The 17,418-nt window shown below is 43.0% G+C and overlaps 1 protein-coding gene across 2 annotated transcripts in view; it reads left to right on the forward strand.

Annotated features, from left to right (window-relative positions):
- Positions 1 to 17,418, forward strand: part of CCDC85C (coiled-coil domain containing 85C) — a 288,288-nt gene that overhangs the window by 141,718 nt on the left and 129,152 nt on the right. For both annotated transcript variants that reach the window (XM_085626416.1, XM_085626417.1), the window contains exon 2: positions 13,720 to 13,796. In XM_085626416.1, the coding sequence (XP_085482542.1) occupies positions 13,720 to 13,796 (77 nt within the window). The remainder of the gene's footprint in view (positions 1 to 13,719; positions 13,797 to 17,418) is intronic.

The raw sequence follows: 17,418 nt of genomic DNA on the forward strand, positions 1-17,418 counted from the left end.
GAGCTTCTGCAACGCCACTGGACCAAACTAGACTTTTTCATTTTATAGAATGTCACGATCATCATTTGTCTTATCCCTGAACAGGATGAGCGCTGTGACTTTGATGAATCGTGATATAAAGAATTGTAACTCTCTGACAAGGTGCATTGTCATGATATAGGCTTTGGAGACTGCTTTGGATATCTGTAAGTACCTAACAACTCTCAAAACTTGCTTCTACAGTAAAGCCAGTGCTTGTGAAGTCCATTTTTATAAAGGTTTCACATTGCCTTGGAAAGTAAAAAGCAAAGTAATGGACTGATTCCAAAGATAATTCAACAGCACTATAAACGCAGAATGAGGAGGGATAGTCACCTTCTTGTAGTGAAAGTGAGGATTCATCTGCTGTATTCGCAGCTCTTGTCGCTAATGATCCTCGGTGTGATAGGTTTCATGTCAGCCAGGGCGGTTAGTTTAGAAATTAATATTGGAGTATGGAGGCCAGTAATTGTCACACTTCCACTGTCTCAGTGATTTCTTTTATTTTTGTCTGATCTGATTTTCTGTTTGCAGAATGTACAGTGGTTGGCCAGGGCAATGTTGTTGCCCCTGACCACAGAGATGAGAGGCACCTCTTTACACATTGGTTTTCGAGGCCATTCTAGCAGAGCACCATGCTCAAATCATATGAGTGAGCATGTTCCAGGATCTGCCATTTCATAATTCCAGAAACCGCAAACTTCACTGGTTGTCAAACCAATGTGTGAGAATCCAGTCTACTCCAATGTTACCCCCTCCAGGGGTATGGACTTACTTACTGCACAGACTGGCATGTAGGGCATTACAAAGGACCTTTACTCCTGCCTCTCTTGGGAACGTTTTTGTACTGTGCCCCAGGGGTGGTTCATAGTCTTATTTCTGTTTCCACAGTTTGCTTCCACATATTCTTTGGCCTGCCTCTCTTGTGTTAGACTTCTGGGGTCAAGTGGAGAGCTATTCTTGTTATGAAGTCTTGTTATCTTCTGATTGTGTGTCCGGTCCATCTCTTTCTCAAAATGGTGTCCATGCTGCCTTGCTTGCATCTGGTGAGCAGTTCCTGGTTGAAAATGGTTCGCGGCCAGAAAATGCACTAGATGCTTCTCAGGCTATTGGGGTGGAAGGATAACCGTTTGGTGATGACGCTTTTCGTCACCTGCCAGCATTCTGATGCAAGCGAGAGGGTGGTCAGAACACAGCTCTGGTAAAGCATCAACTTGGTGTTGGTTCTGTACTGAGGTGACCTCCACACATTGTTCAGCATCCGGAAGGCATTGCTGGCCTTGTTATGTCAATTCTTGATGCCAGTGATGTCCAAGGGTATGATGGTCTATAAGGGTGTCTTGTGATTCATAAGGTTTCTGCTATGGGGTTGAATCAAATCCCCCATCTGTGGGCGATATGCAGATGGGATCTGATTTAAAAGTAATCACAAATGAGCATAGAATTATCTCCTCTCCACACTGTTTATCCCAAGTGTTCTCTGTCAAGACGTTTGCCCATCTATGAATAGGCTTTCTAAGGGGCATAGGAATCGATCCACTGCAGTAGCTAATTCAGCATCGAAAACTCTACCATAAGAGCGGAGTAAAGAAACGCTGTGGCAGACAAGGTGTGTGTGCCCTTCAGCATGCGCCCCAGACCAGAGGAGTTCCAAGATGCTTTATCTTCAGGTTAAGTGGGCACAGAAGATCCAGAATGATCCAGAATTAAAGACACCAAGAAACAGGTATCAGGAAGGGAGAGTGGGACTGGTGTAGATGGCAGCATGACTTGGACACTTGAGTTGACCAGTGCACGTACACCTGCATCAACTACATATTAATTTTTTAAGGATTTTTGTACCCTGGCACCTGAACAAAATAATCTGAAAAGCTATGCAAGACAGAGAAAAAAAAATTGTTTCCAGTTTGTTGGTGGGCTCAGTGCGAGACTAAGCGTAATGGAATGTCAGTGCAACGTGTCATTTTTCTCAACATGTCTTTCCGCTTATTCTGCAGTTGCACAATGTTTTCTTTGGGTCCGTTGGGTGTTTTACTAATGAGGGTGCATTGAGCTGTCTCAGCACTTGGAGTCCTCTGACAGGCTGTCAGGGAGTAGATACTCCGTACACTTGAAGATGTCTTTTCACAAAATGGAAGCGGCGAGCAGTGACACCACCAGGGACGCCTCGTCAGACGATCTGGAAAGTACCAGACTGAGATGGATTTGAAAAGCTGGAACCCCGCCGTGGTAGCACAGCCCTGTAAAATCCCTGCACAGGTATGTGTTGAACCTGTGCTGCAGGGTCACCGAGGCTAACCGAAAGCTAAACATCTGTTGGAGTGAGCAGGCCTGTCCCAAAGGCAAAGTATAGGGGTTTTCTAATTGAACCTAGAATTCTGGGTCATGGTACATGCACCTAATTAATTAATTGTGGGTGGCGGCTAGCACGTACTCGAACAGAAGCCCACCATCTACCTCTCAGCATCACATTCCCAACAGCCCCTCCTTTCCTTATGGATAGACCTAAGGACCACTCCCTTCCTACTGCTTTGGCATCCTCCGGTCACGTCCAAAATCAGGAGCTATCCGTTTCCTGTGTGGTTTATTAATAGCCCACTTCTTACAAATCCTAAGTGAGTGTGTTTTTGTGGCTAGCACGTGGTTGGTTACAAGCTTTCTGGCTTCCCCAAGTGACCAAGTTGTGTGATTTGAGGCATACTTTTGTTTTAATGTACTTAAAATTTAAGAGCAGTTACTAATGAGATGCACTTCAGTATTCACACAGTATATCCACTTTGCATGTATGGTCTAATATAATGTATACTGGTAGATGTTCACAGTTCAGAATTGTGAAGTTCTGCTTCATAATAACATTTCTCTGTATAGTGCTTAATAAACCGCTTCTGCTGTTGTACAGGAGTTTTCCTGTATGTGGTATTTAATTGTGCATTATTTATGACGATTTCCTTCGTAAACACCTGTGCTTTAAATGGGCAAGTACTGTCAGATACTGAATGTCTGCACTTCTTTAATTTGAAAGGGAGAGTATCGGCACTTCTCGGCAGGGTTGCAATGTTTTTAATGGAAGAGCAGCGGCACTTCTCAGTAGCAAGCTGGTACTCTGGGGTAATGAGTACCTACACTTTTCTATTTCCATTTAAAACACTGATAAAAACCAATTGTCCAATTGTTTGCTCTCCTGCTTCTCAAGGTGATCGTGTAATCTCCTTGCGCTCTTCTCCCATTAAGGCTCTGCTCAAAATTAATAATGCAGATTGCAGGTTGTTTTCAAGGGAAGCTCAGCAGGGCACTTTTCATGTTTCCCCACTGGCAGATTGTGTAAATTAACTAAAGCGCTGCAATTTATCCCCGCTTGGTTGAGCTATTATAAGCATTAAAGGTTGTCTTCATGGGGAGTTGCGGGCTGAGTTTCGTGAGGTTGTAATAACTGTGTCCTCTGCTGGGTACATTTACAAACATAATACAAGAAAAACCCTACACAAAGAGGGAGAGTGTGGGTAAGGAGGGTCCAAGGGATATGTTTAGAGACCAACTACAGTATGAATCCCCAATCAACAAACATCATACCAAAAATACTGTGGGTCTAAAAGTTCTGTGTGGATACCTGATATATTCAGTAGAGTGAAAACCATCTGGGGTATATCCAAAAAGGTTGAGTTCCCATCACCCACAAAGGTGGCTATTCATCATCTGGGAACTCTGAGCTAAACCATAACAACCAACCACTTGGGTAATTATGGCGGTTGTATGGTAGTCCCAGTCGTGAGTGACCAAAGGTAGGGTGATGGTTTGCAGTGCCGAGAATATAAAAGGAAAAAGTGCTATTAAAAATGGCTATCAAAACACAAACAATTTTATTCTGGTGCTGTCTTGATGCCACTTTAAAAACAGTGCGTGGACAGTGTAACAAATAACTGTCAGGGTGGCGGTCTACATGTTTCGGCTATCGGACTATGGAGTCCAAGCTCTCATCAGGACCTTAGCGCTACTGCAAAAAACGTGAAAAAAGGAAACTTAAGTAAGCTAATAGTTGGGATGAATTCCCAATACGACCTTTTTATGCTAGTCCGTTTCCCTGGGATTTTTTGGGGGGGAAAACAGGAACCTAGTTACAATAGAAGAGAAAAATCAATCATTTCTGAAAAGTATCAATATCCAACACAGATATGGCTAGATACAATGTACTAGCAGTCATTGGCACAATACAAGTAAAAGTTATTGTTTATACAAAATGGTAGGCATATCAGGAAGTTGCTTATGTACTCACCCGTCAATTTTCGGGTATGTACCTCGCCTCGCCTGGCATCCGCTCAGGACTGGAGGCACCGCTCTATGAGGAAGAGAGCATCAATGTGTACAGTAATTAGCCCCAAGGTTGTTTATTCAATTGTGTTTTGGTGGGGGGAGGGAGAAAAAACTTCCACACTGTGTCGTTTGTGGATGCAATTATGAAAAAATGGCAGAATCAAACAGTCTAGTCAGGTGTAATCAACCGCTAATTGCACACATGTCTGTGTATGCCAGCATATTTAAAAATTGCGCTGTGATGCTGGCACACGATTATAAGCGGGTCAGTAATGTAACACGAGTCTCTTAAATTCGTATTCAGACCCTCGTTAGAACGGCCATAGTGCTCGGTAACTGAGGCAGTGAACACTCTGGCTAGGATATAAAGACGTGTCATATCACACTTAAAGACTCACGTCTCACCTATGGCTTATGCATATGATACTCATATGATGTCTAAAGACAGAAAACAAAAGTCAAATAACAGCGGTCAGATCGCAACGCGCTTGAAGGCTCACCTCTCCGTCGGTACCCCACGCTAGCAGCTGAGCTGGAAGGGGAGGTGGCGGACCGGCCGAGGGAGTGTCCTAATAAAGACCTATCAGCGTACGTCTTCGTCACTTTCAACGGAGCGCTTAGAGGGACAAAAACCGTATCTGGTTTCTCGTCAGAGGGGGACTTGGGTAATGTAGTTGTATAACAAAGTTCCTCTACACAGCTTATATCGGCGACATCTTGGAGTGTCTGCCGAAGAGGTACGAACAAAGTGTTTTATATGACAAACAGATGCCTAGAAGATGCGCAAGTCGTATGCTATGTGCGATGTCACATATTTGTAGGAATAAGGAATTCCAATAATCCGAAAGGCCACTTAGCTGAAATTATAAAATGTGTGCTGTAATGGTGGCGCAATCAGGATATAAACATTGTGATGTTGCATAAAAACCGATGGTATAGTTTACTAAAGCCATAGGTGGTGTCAGTCAAGGATGCTAAAAAAAGGAGAAGGGGGGGAGGGAGTTGGTAAATCCTCATCAGTTGTCACGTAGTTGTCAGAGTTAGGTAAAACCTAAACATAGTAGGAGGATAGAGATGTCATGTGTAATACTCAGAGATGCCAAAGGAGGGGATGTAGACTATTTACTCACAATGGACACTCCAGATAAAATGAGTGATGTCCTGTATACAAGAATGGTAGAGATCAAAAAACTTTTAAAGCTACGTCATGCAGAAGAGCTATCTAGTCAGCTACAAGATAGACAATACCCAAAGAACTTGGTCAGACGCGCTTGGAAAAGAGCCACCAATAACCACCGTGGGGCACTTCTAGAACCTCCAGTACCAAAACCACCTTTGTTGAGAATGACCTGTGTCAATACATTCAGCACGTGGTCTAACCATGTACAAAAAACGATCAGGAGACATTGGCGGATCTTAAACGTAGGGAATGAGGCTTTACCTCCTCCCCTCTTCTCTTTCAAAAGAGGTACCAACCTTAGAGACAACCTAGTTCACACAAGACCACGGGCAAAACCTACCACAATTACCAATACCCTGTGGAACTTGCCACCGGTACAGGGGCATTTCCCATGTGGCCAGTGCTCGGTTTGTCCTCAAACTCAGTCAACTAAAACCATCGATATTGGTACCAACTCACCATGGATCCTAAACAAACACACAAATTGCAACACAGAAAGGGTGATCTATCTTATAACCTGCCCCTGTTCACTGCGATATGTGGGTATGACCACAAGAAAGATCAAAACTCGCATTAATGAACATAAAAGCACCATCAGACGGAGTAAACAAGCGACCAAACTCACCAACCATTTTCTGTCTTTGGGTCATAAACCGGAGGATTTGAGATGGGTGATCTTAGAACAACCTTTCATCCCCACCCATGTTACAGATATCAGCAGATTTTTGTTCCTTAAAGAACAAAAATGGGTGTTTAAACTTAAAAGTGATCTATTAGGTCTTAATGACGATATCCCGTGGTCATCCCTGTAATCTGCAATTCTGTGAGACATCAACATATGATGTAGCTTTAAAAGTTTTTTGATCTCTACCATTCTTGTATACAGGACATCACTCATTTTATCTGGAGTGTCCATTGTGAGTAAATAGTCTACATCCCCTCCTTTGGCATCTCTGAGTATTACACATGACATCTCTATCCTCCTACTATGTTTAGGTTTTACCTAACTCTGACAACTACGTGACAACTGATGAGGATTTACCAACTCTCTCCCCCCCTTCTCCTTTTTTTAGCATCCTTGACTGACACCACCTATGGCTTTAGTAAACTATACCATCGGTTTTTATGCAACATCACAATGTTTATATCCTGATTGCGCCACCATTACAGCACACATTTTATAATTTCAGCTAAGTGGCCTTTCGGATTACTGGAATTCCTTATTCCTACAAATATGTGACATCGCACATAGCATACGACTTGCGCATCTTCTAGGCATCTGTTTGTCATATAAAACACTTTGTTCGTACCTCTTCGGCAGACACTCCAAGATGTCGCCGATATAAGCTGTGTAGAGGAACTTTGTTATACAACTACATTACCCAAGTCCCCCTCTGACGAGAAACCAGATACGGTTTTTGTCCCTCTAAGCGCTCCGTTGAAAGTGACGAAGACGTACGCTGATAGGTCTTTATTAGGACACTCCCTCGGCCGGTCCGCCACCTCCCCTTCCAGCTCAGCTGCTAGCGTGGGGTACCGACGGAGAGGTGAGCCTTCAAGCGCGTTGCGATCTGACCGCTGTTATTTGACTTTTGTTTTCTGTCTTTAGACATCATATGAGTATCATATGCATAAGCCATAGGTGAGACGTGAGTCTTTAAGTGTGATATGACACGTCTTTATATCTTAGCCAGAGTGTTCACTGCCTCAGTTACCGAGCACTATGGCCGTTCTAACGAGGGTCTGAATACGAATTTAAGAGACTCGTGTTGCATTACTGACCCGCTTATAATCGTGTGCCAGCATCACAGCGCAATTTTTAAATATGCTGGCATACACAGACATGTGTGCAATTAGCGGTTGATTACACCTGACTAGACTGTTTGATTCTGCCATTTTTTCATAATTGCATCCACAAACGACACAGTGTGGAAGTTTTTTCTCCCTCCCCCCACCAAAACACAATTGAATAAACAACCTTGGGGCTAATTACTGTACACATTGATGCTCTCTTCCTCATAGAGCGGTGCCTCCAGTCCTGAGCGGATGCCAGGCGAGGCGAGGTACATACCCGAAAATTGACGGGTGAGTACATAAGCAACTTCCTGATATGCCTACCATTTTGTATAAACAATAACTTTTACTTGTATTGTGCCAATGACTGCTAGTACATTGTATCTAGCCATATCTGTGTTGGATATTGATACTTTTCAGAAATGATTGATTTTTCTCTTCTATTGTAACTAGGTTCCTGTTTTCCCCCCAAAAAAATCCCAGGGAAACGGACTAGCATAAAAAGGTCGTATTGGGAATTCATCCCAACTATTAGCTTACTTAAGTTTCCTTTTTTCACGTTTTTTGCAGTAGCGCTAAGGTCCTGATGAGAGCTTGGACTCCATAGTCCGATAGCCGAAACATGTAGACCGCCACCCTGACAGTTATTTGTTACACTGTCCACGCACTGTTTTTAAAGTGGCATCAAGACAGCACCAGAATAAAATTGTTTGTGTTTTGATAGCCATTTTTAATAGCACTTTTTCCTTTTATATTCTCGGCACTGCAAACCATCACCCTACCTTTGGTCACTCACGACTGGGACTACCATACAACCGCCATAATTACCCAAGTGGTTGGTTGTTATGGTTTAGCTCAGAGTTCCCAGATGATGAATAGCCACCTTTGTGGGTGATGGGAACTCAACCTTTTTGGATATACCCCAGATGGTTTTCACTCCACTGAATACATTTACAAACAATCACTGGCAAAGCAACCGTTCTTGGCTCTGGGACCTATTGGCTTTGACGATGTTTTTTAGCAATGCTGTATAGCATCCTTCATGCTTTGCAGCATGGCTAAAGAAGAAGCAGAAAAAAGGACGATATGGCATGTCCAACCAACTCATTTTGTAGGTGTGCGCAACGCGCCTGCTCGCACATTTAAAATAATGCGGGCGCATATTGTCCTTTTTATTTGCCGATCCAAGTTTGAACGGTAAATATCTATATTTTTAAATATTTTTTTCTTTTTAGTGCAGGTGTGAGGAAGTAATACTGGGTGGCGGTGGGGAAAGAAGCAATATGGGGGAGCGAAGCAACATGGAGGGCAGAAGCAAGAATGAGTGTCAGCACAACATGGAGAAGCAGGAGGTGAAAACACTAGAGCGGGAGAAAGCAACACAGAGCTCGGTGGAGGGTAGGAAGAGTAGTACATGAGGGAGAAAGCTGGAAAGCAAGCACTTGTGTGGAGTGCTTAAACAAAAATAAAGTAGTGCTTTAAGAGTGAGCAGTGAAAAGACAAAAGTAATGCATCCATGCTCCAAGGGACGGACAACACAAAAAGAGGAAGTAAATCCCTCACAATGTGACGAATAAAATGCAAGCAAATGAGTGACAATAAAAGCCTACCAATGGTTAGCAGTGGGCAGGATCTAAGCCCACTGTAAACTAAAAATAGGTCTTTTCACCAACTTGCGCTGTCTGGTAGGCAAGACCAAAAATGAGTTCATGGATAAAGGGAGTACCACAGGTTTACATTTTATAATTATGCATCAGAATTTGTACGTTTATTTGTGCTCATGGGCAAATAGTACTCTCTGCCATACCGGTCTCCGAGGAATAGGCATCTGAGTGGCGGAGAGAAAAGAATGAAACATGCCTCCCGGGAAGATTGAGGCAAAAACATAATGGATGAAAAGCTTGAATTTATCTTTGTCACAGGCAAATCTGGGTTGTTCCTGCTCCAATAAGAACAGTCCACCCTGAACTGCCAGGCCAGGTCCCCTTTGAACTGGAATACAAGTAACCAGAGACCGACTGTGGCCTAATGCTGTCTCTTCAGTAGGGTGCAGTCTGGTGGTTCCAGTGGCACAGTGAGAACCACGCCCAAGTCTGGATATACCACTCGCACTGAGAAATACAAAAAAGGTGATGGGCAGATTGTTAGAATTAATCTCATTAACTGGTAAATGGTCAGGGCGGCATCCCTGTCAATCATTTTGTCACCAGATAGGGTTTGTTGGTGAGGCTAGCTAGATTTCCTCAAGTTGTGAATGTGTCCTCTAAAGAGTACATTTACACTGAAGTGTGCTACTTGAGGAAGAAAGTAACAGGGGTTTAGCTTTTATTTTGCTATAGCAGGGTTTGCAGGCTTCTGGCGGCTTGGGGACCATTAGTACTTTTGGTCCCTAGGCATCCGAGTGGCGGAGACCACCGAAAGAAATGCTTCTGCAGGGGAGGTTGATCAGACTCCACACTGATGTTGGCTGTGTGAGGCACCCAGTCCTCACTACCAAATGCAATGGTCCTAAAGCTAGCTGGAACCGAATCTGTCCTCAGACTCCTATGAGGGAACGCTTTACTTGGTTCAGCCCTTGACACCAATCAACAGAATAAGTCGGAAACTAAATGAAGAAAGCAAGTGGGAACAAACCAAAATGATTGATTTGCCTTCATCTTAAGTGGACGGGGCCCGGGGGGCATCAGTGCTTTAAACTGCAATCAGGCAGACCATGGAGCTCGAAACACACCGTTCCCTCCCTTTGCGCCCACTTCATTTCCCGTTATTGAGGGGTCTTGTAGAAGGGTCCAGTGTCCCCCAGAGCAGTGCTTAATTTGAGCCGGTGATTTCCAGTGCTAAATTATCAACACCGGGGCTTGTACCCCTCTGCCAAATAGTGGAACTGTTAAAAATTACTATTGAGTGCCGCCCAAGCCATTCTTATAGCTTTGGGGGTCTACAATACTCTGAATTGTCACTCTTGTAAGAGTGTGATTATTAGTAATTGTATTATTACTGCCATTGGCAGCTCTGGCAGAAGCAATGTGTGGTGCAAGCTGCAATGGCCTACTGACGAGGGCCTTGGCACTTATTTATTTTACAAATTAAGCACTGCCCTAGATTGAGGTTTATACAAGATTAAGTTGAACAGATTTGGACAGATGTTAACTGTTCGCTGCATCACTTCACTTATTATCGAGGGCGCATTTCAATGCTTTCCCAAAATTACACTAAAACTTTGCACTTTAAATTATCTCACATGCGCATTGAATATAAAATGTTACCTTTTTTTTTATTCTGTTTTTCCAATACTGATTGATTCTTTTTAAATATTTTAATCAGGACTCAAGGCAGACCTATTGGTTTTACTATTGTCTTTTTATTGCTGTCTTTTCAGCCTGCAGCCTTTATGAAAGTTGTACATTCCTGTGAGATTGCATCATGATGGGTTTGGTGAATGGAGGCCCAGAAGTTTGTTTAATTTCTGAAAATAAATCAGAATTAAGGGTGATGGCGCTCAACATTCCAAAGTTGGTTGACTGCTGCGTTTTACTTGATGTAATCATTTTTTATTTGACTTCATGATGTTGCCCAGAAATACCTATTGAGAGAGGCAGGTCACAGGGAAGCATTTCTGGAATGTGATTTAGACTGAGTGGGAGAAAACAAAGGAGGAAACCTCATTTTGCATTTATCGCGTCTTTCTTCTTCTTGTGTGCCGTCGCTCTGGGAGATCAGGAATCTTGCGGAGTTTAAATCGGTGTTTTTCAGTTCTTTGCTGGCACCTGACCGAAGAACCGAATGGTGTGAGGTATCCTTTTTAATCTCCTCGTGGTTGTGATGTGTGCTTCCTGTACTAGCCGAGACAGAACGTTAGGACATGTCAAAAGGAAAAACATGTTTCCGTCATCCGGAAAGAATCTTCAGCCTGGTTGAATTTTCTGAGGATTTTTTTTCTCTTTTCTGTTTTTTTCTCTCGTCTTTCCTCTTGATCCCTGTCACATTATTTAATTTATGTTCTGGGAGGTGGATTATCATTACCCTTTGGAGGATCTCAGGGCTGTAGTGATTTCATGTCTGCTGCAGTTTGAAGGCAGCCTACAATTCTTTGTTTGTGAAGAATGCCTGTTCTGTTTGTTTCCAGTGTGGCCTAAAATTGTAGAATTCGTATTTTTGCCATATTTGAAATATTGTTTTTAGATCTTGCTTACATAATCTGTTGTCTTGACCTGCTGTGTACAATACCAATACTTCTAGTGTGCATTTCAAGGTGGAGTGGTATGTTGGCTTTGGAATCGACAGAACGGGCGGTCCTATGATTCCGCCGAGGTGCCGCTTTGGGTGATGGCCCTTTTGGCTCGATTGGTGCGGCGGGGAGTGGGGGGACAATGCAAATGCAGCAGGCTGAGGGCCGGATAGCAATCGCCCAATACCCTGAGTTTGCAGAAGATATGGTGATATAAGGACAATGGAAAAAAAATACTCTGTGATCTTTGGACCAGCCCAGAGCTCATTACTGGTTGACTTTCTTCTCGGTCTCTCACTTCTTATTTGATGGCTTTGCTTCCTCTTCCTGTTTGCACCATCCCTGAAGCACAGCTTCTTCACCATACTTTTTACTGGATGACTTATGTCTGTCCACTGCTTACATTGAGCAAGCTGGTGCTATTTTCGTACTCTTTCCCCCATCTCCTGTGCGTGATACTCCATTCTTAACATCACTGACCCCTGCACACTCTGTTTTGCTCTTCTACTCTAAGCTCATTCATTGCTTCCCCCACCCCCCATGTCGCACCAAGCTTTTTAATTTTTTTATCCTCTTCCCCCCCCCCCCCCCGGCTTTTGAATTGCTCTCCTCCTTTACTTTTTTTCACTTTTTAGAAGGGGCTGGCGCCTGCAGTTTACTACCTAGACTATTCCTTTACCTTAATACACAATCAGGCCATCTTGGAATGGCCAATTAATAATAAAAAAAAAAGGCTGCTGCAACATGACGTATGAACTCATGTATGGCATTACATTGAGGCTGTGTGTGAGATCAAAAAAGACTAGCCTATTTGTGAATTTACATAGACTCAAGACTGTAAGGCAGGGTACAAACCATTTTGTTTGTTCATGAAGCCCTCACCCACCAACCTAGTTGGTGGCATGCTTCATCACCGGGCCCACCCAGTGACACCGAGTGTGTCCCAGGTTTGCTTCGACGCCTGGATACAGCGGAGCAGGTATGTATCTGAGTGTGCAGTGTAGTGACTTGAAGGTGACGATTTAAAAGCTATGCAGGGATCCCAGTACCCGAGGGTAAATTATATTTTAATAACTGGGTCACTGCTAGCATTAAAAAAGGCTGTTGGATGTTATAGGAATGTTTAATTAGGGTTTCCTACATCCAGGTGTGGTCTACATGTTTCAGCCAGGCCTTTATGATTAAAACTGGCTTTCCTCAGGACCAAAGTGTGTAGGTGCAAATTACTTAGATTTAAGTGATTGTGTGATTTTGAGAAATGTGTAGCACTCGCTAAGGTGCTTTACATGTGAGAGGGGGATTCCCTCTTAGAGCATTACTGGACATACAACAAGTATGACAGGACACACATACAGGGGAGAGTCTCAGTATGGTTACATATTCACAAGACAGATTGATTGCCGATATCTATTGTGCTGTGTAGACGATAAATAAGCGGCAAATGGCGTAGCCATATTGGTGGTATGGCTAAGGTGAGAGTTATCATATGTACACGAAGTTGAGGCTGCCATAGAGTAATAAGTGCATGCATGGTGACGCATGCGTACATATACATCTTTGCACTTAGACCTATTTTGACAGTGCTATTCAACAGCAGCAAAATAATCTTTTTATTTTTGGAAGTGATGAAAAGCATCAGCAAAAAAGAATAGCCCAGACTGGTTAGCTCAGCCAAAGCTTGTTTGATGTGTCCCTGAAGCGGTTGAGGGGCTTTTCAAGAGCTGCAATATTTCAGTTAGATCTGTGTATGTGCATATGTATGTATGTGAAAGACTTCAATTGTGGAAAAAGTCTTAGAAGAGCTAAACTGTGCACTTTTTTTGTGCACAAAAAAGGATAACTACAAAAAAGCCCATGTAATCTTTTTCGAAAGAGATGATCCTTGTTAAAGAAGAACCGTACCCAGTTCAAACCTAGTTAGTGTCTGACAAATGGTCCTCCTTGTGCGCAAGACTTCCTTTCGATTGTTCAGGATGACTGTGGAGCAGTCAGACATTATTGACAAGTGTTTTCTATCGTCATACGTGTTACACACTGGGCATAGTTAGACTTGTGGCCTGTTACATTTTTGACTACTTCATGTGGCCTGCTTCTGGTATTTTCGTCGAGGACGAAGAATAGGCAGTATTTGTGTACATTTTAATATTTTAGATAGAATGTTACTTATGGTTGTTCATTTCCCCCTTTTTAGATTCTTCCTCAAGCTATATTCGGCAACTTGAAACGAAAGTCAAACTCCTGGAGGATGACAACAAACTTCTCTCACAGGTAGGCATCATTCTGCACATCCTACATTTGTCACACCAATGTAGCGCTTCTGCTTATAGCGTTGACACAAGCGCGCTCGCTGGCCAGCCTTATTTTCTAGCTAATGCTTAATGGGAATTCCTTTAATTAAACCAAGGAGAATTGTTTCCCCTGCACAGCAGCTTAAGCTTCTTTCCATCAAAATGTAATTTCCAGTTGTAATCATTATAATTATGGCTTCTAATGGCAAAGTTGTTAACCCTTGAAATGGATGAATGTGAGAGTTTCCCACTGTTGGCTCGGCTGATCGAGGACACTGAGCGAAATCTAAAATCCTAACTTGTGCAGCCAGGAGCATGGAAGCAAAACCCTCTTTCTTTCAAATGTATCTAGAATGAGTATGCATGCCATGGGATCGTTTGATCTCTTTTTAAATTTCTTTGTTATGGGACTCTCATTCCAGTCACTACTCTCTCTGAACAGTTTTCCGACACTTTGTTCAGAACACCTACTTCCCCTTGCTACCTAATACATATGTCGGGCAGTAGGCATGCGTACCGAATGAAAAGACTCGTAGGCGATCAGGTGCAGCACTCTGGCTTCAAGCTCAAAGATTGTGCATAGCTACATGTATGAAAAATACCAAGAAAGGGAGCACTTGATTTGAACTGTAGGTAAACAGATGCTGATCAAAGTGGCCTGTTGCCAGGTGACCAAGTTCTCACAAGTTGGATCCCTATCAGGGACGCCATGACCTCCTAATGCACCTATGCATTGTATGAGAAAGTTGTTGCCATTGCATTCTGATATCAAACAGATGTGTATTGGGAATATTTGAAATGCATGGATGTCCCACAAGGGTGACACTTAGTTACGGCTCTGCTCCATCACTTCTGCGGTGGAAGTAAGCCAAAGCTGAAACGCATGGCACCTGGGGATATTCTAAAAGTGAAGACTCTGCAGTTAGAGTATACACTACAAAGAGTTTTTACTAAAGGTAAGTAACTCGTCATGAGTAAGTTGCTACAGTGAAAGCATTTCTAAATGGGGCATTGCAATAAATAAAGTCTGAGGAAAGGCTAAGCAATAGTACATTATGCCCCAGGCATTTTTTTGAAAGTCATCTGTGCGGCATGAGCAGAGAAACTGAAAGACAGGATACACTTGGCCCTCAATAGTCTGCTACACTATTGCTGTTAAGCGTTTTGTATCCAACACTGTATCTAATCTACCTTCCAGAGTGCAGTTTCAAAGACCTGTAACAGTATGCCATAAGAAATCTGGAATGCCCAGAGCGCCCTCTTGGATTAATTCTGCACCCAAGCAGATCATAGTTTGCCAGGGGCAGCCAGCGGCGGCCGGCATCAATCTGGGTGTAGGGGGGAGCGGGGGTGGACTGCTGAGAAATAATTTTTTAATTAAATGTACCTGTTTGCCGCATCATCCTTGCCGCTCCTCCTGGTCGCGTCTCTCCTCCTCCTGCCGGCAGGAACAGGAAGCAGCCTGGAAGTACCCAGGCTCCCCTGAGCCAATCACAATGATTGGTCTTAGCGCTGTGGCTCGGCGCTCAGACGGGGCATTGGGGCCTGGGCATGTTCTCCACCCAGGCTGTAATGCAACCTGGATGGAGGAGAGGGAAAGTGTACATGGCTGTTTTGGGAGACCCTAGAGGGCCGCCAAAAAGTCATGTGCACTTAGGAGTGGGGGCAAACCTCTCCTCGGCTGCTCTGTCAGCACCACCCACCCACCCACCTCGCCTCGCAAAGCTTAGCTGCCGTTTTTGAAAAAGGAAAAGAGGAAATTATAATAACCCAGTTTTTATTATTTTTTCTTAAACTGCTGGAAAAAAACAGTGGGGCGAAGCTCCTCCTCCTTAACGGAGGAGCTGCCACTGGGATCAGCCTCACGCAAATAGAGCCTGAGCTTTGTCTTGGTTGCTGTGACCCCACCAACTGCAGCTCATTTCCCCCAAGTCATTCCAAGTAACTCGTGTTATTGGTAGCAAGGCCCTACCTTACTCACCAGATGGCTTCTAAGAAGCTGCATGAAAAAGACACAGTACAATGCTGCATAGTCCTGGATAAAAAACAAGCTAAAGGCAGTTTTATTACACAAAGATGGCTTATTACAACACCGAATAACACCGAACAATGCTCCTTGCAATAGAAGAGTCCATTCTGGGAACTACTGTTGGTCAGAAAAAAGGGAGAATCTGGTTTAAGTGTAGAATTGCTTTTTTTTTTTTTGTTTGAAATGCTTTATTGAGAAAAAAAAATGTTAAAACAAAGAGATACCAACTATTACAAACAATATTATCCAATACGTATCTAAGATGACAGTAGGTTAATACCGCATAGCAAAAAGACAAAAGCATTTTGTAAAATTTTATAATTAGGAAGGAAAGAAAAGAAAAGAACGGGAAACAAAAGGGGAGAAGTAAAAGGAAAAGAGAGAGTGAAGGCACTACAAAAGAAATATTAAGAAAGGAGGGCATAATGAATAGGCAAATAAGAAAATCAAAAACATATTAATCAGTAAATGTAGGAGTAATAGGAGAGGCATGAAAAATTAAGAAAAGGAGGACAGAGCAAATATCATTCAAGGAGGTTTAAAAGTTTCAGAAGAAAAATGTGAATTGTTTTTCAAGGCCATGCGATCAAGGTATGTTGTATGGGGTAACCAGAAGAGATCTCTGTTAAGAGTGGGGGTGCAGGAGGAGGCAAAAGCCACATCAAGTCTATGAAGGTGGCATAGAGAATTCCACCAACATTGTATAGAGAGTTTGTTGAGAGTTTTCCAATTAAAAGAAATGTGTTGGAATGCCAGGGCAAGCATAAGGTCTAATAGACCAGAGCAGTGTGGGGGGAGATCTAAGCAATCAGAAAGGCTGCCTATAAAGAGAAGAGGTATAGAATAGGGAATAGATATTGCAAATAGACGAGAAATGTGGGACCAAACTTCATCCCACAATACAGCAACAGGAGGGCATAGAAAGAAGAGATGTAGAAGGTCAGCATCGGGGAAGCCACATGTGCAACAGTTAGAAGTTTTAGAGACAGAAAAGCGAGAAAGAGAAACTGGGGAGAGGTATAGCCTGTGATATAGAAAAAACAAAGATTGGGTCAAAGAAGCAGAGCGCAAAATTTTTAGAGATCTGGATCAAATTTTATCCCAAAGAGCAACAGACCAATCACATCCCAGGTCTAATTCCCACGTGAGTTCCAGTTTAGATTTGGCACGGTTTGGATTGGGAGATGAGAAGAATTTATAAATAAGAGAAGCTTTAGGGAAGGTAAATAAAATTTGAAGAAGAGAAGATTGAGAAACAGGAGAAGATGAGGAAGGAAGGGAATAATAAACGTCGAGAATAAGAGCCATGAGAACGGTGAACATGCGTAAAAAGGATTGAGGACAGTGAAATAGGAATTGAAATCGAGGAAATGAGCAAGTAAGAAGTCCATCGAAGAGTTGCTTAACCCACATGAGACACTTTGATCTCCAAGAAGTCCAACAAATAGGTCTGTTGTTTAGGAGAATAAGCGAATTATGCCAAATAGGGGTCTCCAAAAAGGATTCGCGAGTGATTGGGGCAGATTGGACCAAGGGTTTCAGAAGGGAAGAGGTATATCTGAATAAGGGAAGA

The sequence above is a fragment of the Triturus cristatus genome, chromosome 9 (assembly GCF_964204655.1).
Source record: "Triturus cristatus chromosome 9, aTriCri1.1, whole genome shotgun sequence".
NCBI classification, from domain to species: Eukaryota; Metazoa; Chordata; class Amphibia; order Caudata; family Salamandridae; genus Triturus; species Triturus cristatus.